This window comes from Oncorhynchus gorbuscha, linkage group LG21, assembly GCF_021184085.1.
Source record: "Oncorhynchus gorbuscha isolate QuinsamMale2020 ecotype Even-year linkage group LG21, OgorEven_v1.0, whole genome shotgun sequence".
In the NCBI taxonomy this organism is placed as follows: Eukaryota; Metazoa; Chordata; class Actinopteri; order Salmoniformes; family Salmonidae; genus Oncorhynchus; species Oncorhynchus gorbuscha.
In genome coordinates, this window is record NC_060193.1 from 52,509,121 (window position 1) to 52,515,120 (window position 6,000).

Sequence of the window (6,000 nt, forward strand, 5' to 3'; positions counted from 1 at the left end):
GGGGAAAGAGAGAGATGGAGAGAGAGAGAGATGGAGAGGGGGAAAGAGAGAGATGGAGAGGGGGAAAGAGAGAGAGATGGAGAGGAGGTAGAGAGAGAGAGAGAGATGTAGAGGAGGAAGAGAGAGAGAAAGATGGAGAGAGGGAAGAGAGAGAGAGAGACGGAGAGAGGACCAACAGCTATAAAGCCATCAAGCAGAAAGCATGCCTGCTGTTTGATTAGAAAATGACACCATCACAGAGGGAGATAGAGAGAGGAGGGTAAGAGAGAGAGGTGGCGAAAGAAAGAGGGAGAGCGAGAGAAAATGAGTGTTGAGGACACAAAGACACACACAAAGCACATTGTGTAGAAACTGATGTGATCAGATAAACGTCCTCCCTCCAGCCTCTGGAGTAGCTAGACGCATCATCACCTCTGACCATCACAGAGCTTTGTGCCAGGAATACCAGCAGTACAGTGTATGTGTGTAACCAGCGGAAGTAATCACCCGGTTTAGAGTGGAGTCAACCCCCGCAGGGGTCCTCTTACATCAACAAAAGTCCACACAGACAGACAGACGACACAGAGAGAGGGGCAGGAGCCAAATCTTCTCTGACTTAAAGTGATGGTAGTTTCCTCTGCCAATCTGTCTAACAGTCTGTCTGCGTAGTGATCCCTGAAGATAAAGGAGTAAGCTATGTAGCAATGTATGTCTGCCAGCTAAGATCTGCTTTTCCAAAAGAAACGTTTTCTTTCAGTAGAATCATCAAGTCAATGTTGTCGTTGCAACATTTCTTATCCAATGTTGATTCAGTGGTTTACAGTAATCAATATTCAACACGTTTCAAGCGTTTTACAAGCCACTAAAACGAGGCATCACTGTTCGATATGCTACAATGTTGAAGAAGGATCAAGACCTACTATTTTAATACTGCTTAGTTTGACAGCATGATTCTCTTATAGCTAATTCGAGTTGACAGTTAGGTTACCCTGTAAATCTATCCCTTCGGATATGGTAAAAATTCACATGACAGCCTGTCATTAAAACACTGTCAAAACAAACTGAGACGGATCTGCTGCCACAGTAAGTCCACACACAGAGTGAGAGAGAATCGCCCAGGCACGCTCCCTAATGACGTGATCATACCACCCGATTATTAATGATCTTCAACAATTGTCAAGTGTTGGAGACCCACAGCCCAACACTCCCGAAACAACAAGTCAACTAGCCTATTTTATCTCACCTTTCATTTTTCATCCTGGTCTCCTTTTTATCTAGAACTCCAGGAACACAATTTTTTAGCTCGGTCCAGTCCGCGTGTAAGCCACAACTCCAACCGGTGGAGAACCGGGAGAATAACCAGGTCTCTTTTCGGTTGGGTCGATAACAGGTACACTTCTTCTGACCCGGTCTACAGTCACACGGAACCTCCAACCTCACATTCTGAACCAGGTGTCTCCCGAACGTTGTCCCTCCTGTCTTCTGAATGTGTAGAAACACGATCACGTCTTCTCCTTTGATTTCAAATTCCACCGTTCGCTCCAAATCCCGGACTGGGAAGTAGTATTTCTTGACGTAGTGCGGGTCTGGGGAAGGGAAAATGTCCCCACCATCGTCCTCCTCAGTGAAATAGCCGTGTGGTGAGCCGAAATTGATAACCCCGGGCGCAACGTATTGATATAAGATCAGCATAAAACAGACGGAGCCGACTACAATTAGGAGAAATTTGCTGCTCGCCTCAACCATGGTCCTTCCAATGCTGTGTAAACGTTACCATTTCCCGGTAAACCGACTCGAAGGGATCAGAACAGCGTAACTATAATGAATTCCTGTTGTTGTACTCTCTCTCCCCAAGCAAGCGGAACAGGACGCGGTCATATCAATGGGGTAGAAGCGATTATGTGAATATAATGTAACTAAACTAAGCGTATTTACAGTGTACAGAGAGACCCGTAAAATCCAGAGCAACAATGTGTGTTCTCCGTTTGCTCTCGTCCCTGTGTTGTTGCATGTGTGTTTAAAGTCCTCTTCGCTGCATTATTATTGAGCTATGTACCCAGGATCCTCAGCGAAATAACCTACCTTCTTTCAGCACAACACACACATTCCCAGTCTCTCTCTCTCTCTCTCTCTCTCTCTCTCTCTCTCTCTCTCTCTCTCTCTCTCTCTCTCTCTCTCTCTCTCTCCATCTCTCTCTCTCTCTCTCTCTCTCTCTCTCTCTCTCTCTCTCTCTCTCTCACACTCTCACACACACACACACACACACACACACACACACACACACACACACACACACACACACACACACACACACACACACACACACACACACACACACACACACACACACACACACACACACACACACACACACACACACACACAACAGGACGAATTAAAATTTCGAGGAACAAGATCCGCATTGCATTCTACAAGTAGTCTAGTTCTACTATAGTTTATTAACTTGTAGTTTATATACAATTAAATGAAATCTATTTAAGTTTCTAAAGAATGGTGGTGCTTTATTTAATACCCAAAGAAAACACAATTATAATAGGTACTAATTATGTAATTACCATTTTACAATGTAATTTCTTCGTAGTCTATCAAGTAGAAAACAGAGTGTAAAATAAAATTTGACCTAACCCACCAGACATGGTTTTATGGTGAAACCAGCCGGAAACCACATAGCAAATAGCAATGTAAGGTTAGTATTCAATTGAAATGAGCAGAAATGAGAAGTCAACAAAATGATAAAACTAAAACAGAAGTCAGAGAACAAACGCAGAACATTTTCTTTTAAAATATGTTTTCATTCATTAACCCAAACTCAGCAAAAAAATAAATGTTTTCAGGACCCTGTCTTTCAAGGATAATTCGTAAAAATCCAAACAAATTTGCAGATCTTCATTGTGAAGGGTTTAAACACTGTTTCCCATGCTTGTTCAATGAACCATAAACAATTCATGAACATGCATCTGTGGAACGGTCGTTAAGACACTAAGAGCTTACAGACGGTAAGCAATTAAGGTCACAGTTATGAAAACTTAGGACACTAAAGAGGCCTTTCTACTGACTCTGAAGAAAAACACCAAAAGAAAGATTCCCAGGGTCCCTGCTCATCTGCGTGAACTTGCCTTAGGCATGCTGCAAGGAGACATGAGGACTGCAGATGTGGCCAGGGCAATAAATTGCAATGTCCGTACTGTGCGATGCCTAAGACAGCACTACAGGGAGACAGGATGGACAGCTGATCGTCATCGCAGTGGCAGACCACGTGTAACAACACCTGCACAGGATCAGTACATCCGAACATCACATCTGCAGGACAGGTACAAGATGGCAACAACAACTGGCCAAGTTACACCAGGAACGCACAATCCCTCCATCAGTGCTCAGACTGTCCGCAATAGGCTGAGAGAGGCTGGATTAAGGGCTTGTAGGCCTGTTGTAAGGCATGTCCTCACCAGACATCACCGACAACAACTTCGCCTATGGGCACAAACCCACCGTCGCTAGACCAGACAGGACTGGCAAAAAAGTGCTCTTCACCGCCGAGTTGCGGTTTGGTTGGATTCGCGTTTATTGTCAAAGAAATTAGCGTTACACCTAGGCCTGTACTCTGGAGTGGGATCGATTTGGAGGTGGAGGGTCCGTCATGGTCTAGGGCGGTGTGTCACAGCATCATCGGACTGAGCTTGTTGCCAGTGCAGGCAATCTCAGCATTGTGCGTTACAAGGAAGACATCCTCATGTGGTACCCTTCCTGCAGGCTCGTCCTGACATGACCCTCCAGCATGACAATGCCACCAGCCATACTGCTCGTTCTGTGCGTGATTTCCTACAGGACAGGAATGTCAGTGTTCTGCCGTGACCCGCGAAGAGCCCAGAGTGTGGTAACATCTCACAGCAAGAACTGACAGATCTGGTGGAGTCCATGAGGAGGAGATGCATTGCAATGCTTAATGCAGCTGGTGGCCACACCAGATACTGACTGTTACTTTTGATTTTGACCCCCCTCCTTTGTTCAGGGACACATTATTCAATTTCCTTTAGTCACGTGTCTGTGGCACATGTCACATGTGAGTTTATGTGTCAGTTGTTGAATCTTGTTATGTTCATACAAATATTTACACATGTTAAGTTTGCTGGAAAATATATGCAGTTGACTGTGAGAGGACATCTATTTTTTTGCTGAGTTTATATTCCTGGTCAGGTCATATGGTCAGGCAAATCCCTGGTCACAAAACACGAATATGGAAACAAGGCTTCTGAACTAATCCTTTACATCAAAATACCATAAACTCTACAAAATAGGTATTTGTCAAGGCTTGTTTTCTTTTTTTGCTGAGTTTAGATTAGGCCTATTATAATTAGGCTGAACAATTACCACATAGGTAATGCTAGGCTCCCTATTGATTCATTTAACCATGTGGTATTGTATGTTATATATATAGCCTACCACTGAGGAAGGCTGGGGTGTTCCTGGATTCCTGGATTGACATTATTAATAGCAATTTTTTTTTTTAACGAGCCCACAAGATCACAAAAAGACTAACGAAATTTCCCGGAAACATAGAACCAACCTCTCTGTGTAATATTTGGTATATATACGGCGCTGTTCGCGTTCTACTGTTCTACTGCTAGAGGGAAGCGCTGAGCAACGCTGGTCTTTTCTCCCCAGACCGAACAAGTTGTCAGACGCATAGTTAGGCCAAAATACTTCCCTCGGGCTATTTTTGTCGAACAAGTTTTGACTTATCAGATGTTAGATTGGGAAAAAGACTTGTTTCAAGCTCTAGATGTGGAGATACATATTGGGTTACAGCTGAGCTGACACTAGTTTTCTGTAGGCCCATCTTTTCCTTTCTGTCTGTGTGGTTGGAGGTTAGGAACAATTAACCTAACCTTGATTAAGCTGAATTCATGTCTGGCTTTAAAGGCACAGTTGTATGATTTTGATTGTCATTGTAATGTCCTGATTCTTTCTTTCTTTCTTTCTTTCTTTCTTTCTTTCTTTCTTTCTTTCTTTCTTTCTTTCTTTCTTTCTTTCTTTCTCAGAAAGTATTCAGACCCCTTAACTTTTTTCACATGTTGATACGTTACAGCCTTATTCTAAAATGGATAAAATGCATCAATCTACACACAAAACCCCATAATAACAAAGCAATTACATTTTTTTAGCAAATGTCTTAAAAAAAGAGGAAATATCACATTTACATATGTATTCAGACCCTTTACTCAGTACTTTCTTGAAGGATCTTTGGAAGCGATTACAGCCTCGAGTCTTCTTGGGTATGACCCTACAAGCTTGGCACACCTGTGTGTAGGGAGTTTCTCCCATTCTTCTCTGCAGATCCTCTCAAGCTCTGTCAGGTTGGATGGGGAGCATCGCTGCACAGATATTTTCAGGTCTCTCCAGAGAAGTTCGATCGGGTTCAAGTCCGGGCTCTGGCTGGGCCACTCAAGGACATTCAGAGACTTGTCCCAAAGACAGCTTTGTCTTGGCTGTGTGCTTAGGGCCGTTGTCCTGTTGGAAGGTGAACCTTCGCCCCAGTCTGAGGTCCTGAGCGCTCTGGAGCAGGTTTTCATCAAGGATCTCTCTGTACTTTTCTCCATTCATCTTTCCCTCGATTCTGATTAGTCTCCTAGTCTCTGCCGCTGAAAAACATCCCCACAGCATGATGCTCTCAACCAGCCTCATGAGGCAGTCACCAGGAATGCCTTTCAATTAACAGGTGTGCCTTGGTAAAAGTTAAATAGTGGAATATCTTTCCTTCTTTGAGCAAATCAGCTGTGTTGTGAAACGGTAGGGGTGGTATACAGAACATAGCCTTATTTGGTAAAAAGCCATGTCCATATTATGGCAAGAACAGTTCAAATATGTAAAGAGAAATGACAGTCCATCATTATTTTAAGACTTGAAGGTCAGTCAAGCCAGAACATTTTAAGAACATTGAACGTTTCTTCAAGTTAATTTGCAAAAACCATCAAGCGCTATGATGAAACTGGCTTTCATGAG

General features: G+C 43.4%; 1 protein-coding gene across 1 annotated transcript in view; it reads right to left on the bottom strand.

The window, feature by feature from the left end:
• The window catches only part of LOC124008649 (heparan-sulfate 6-O-sulfotransferase 1-A-like), a 37,071-nt gene extending 35,001 nt beyond the window's left edge, over positions 1-2,070 (bottom strand). Inside the window, exon 1 of the mRNA XM_046320125.1 lies at positions 1,223-2,070. Coding sequence (XP_046176081.1) covers positions 1,223-1,725 — 503 coding nt within the window. The 5' untranslated portion in view covers positions 1,726-2,070. The remainder of the gene's footprint in view (positions 1-1,222) is intronic.
• Between the last annotated feature and the right edge of the window lie 3,930 nt (positions 2,071-6,000).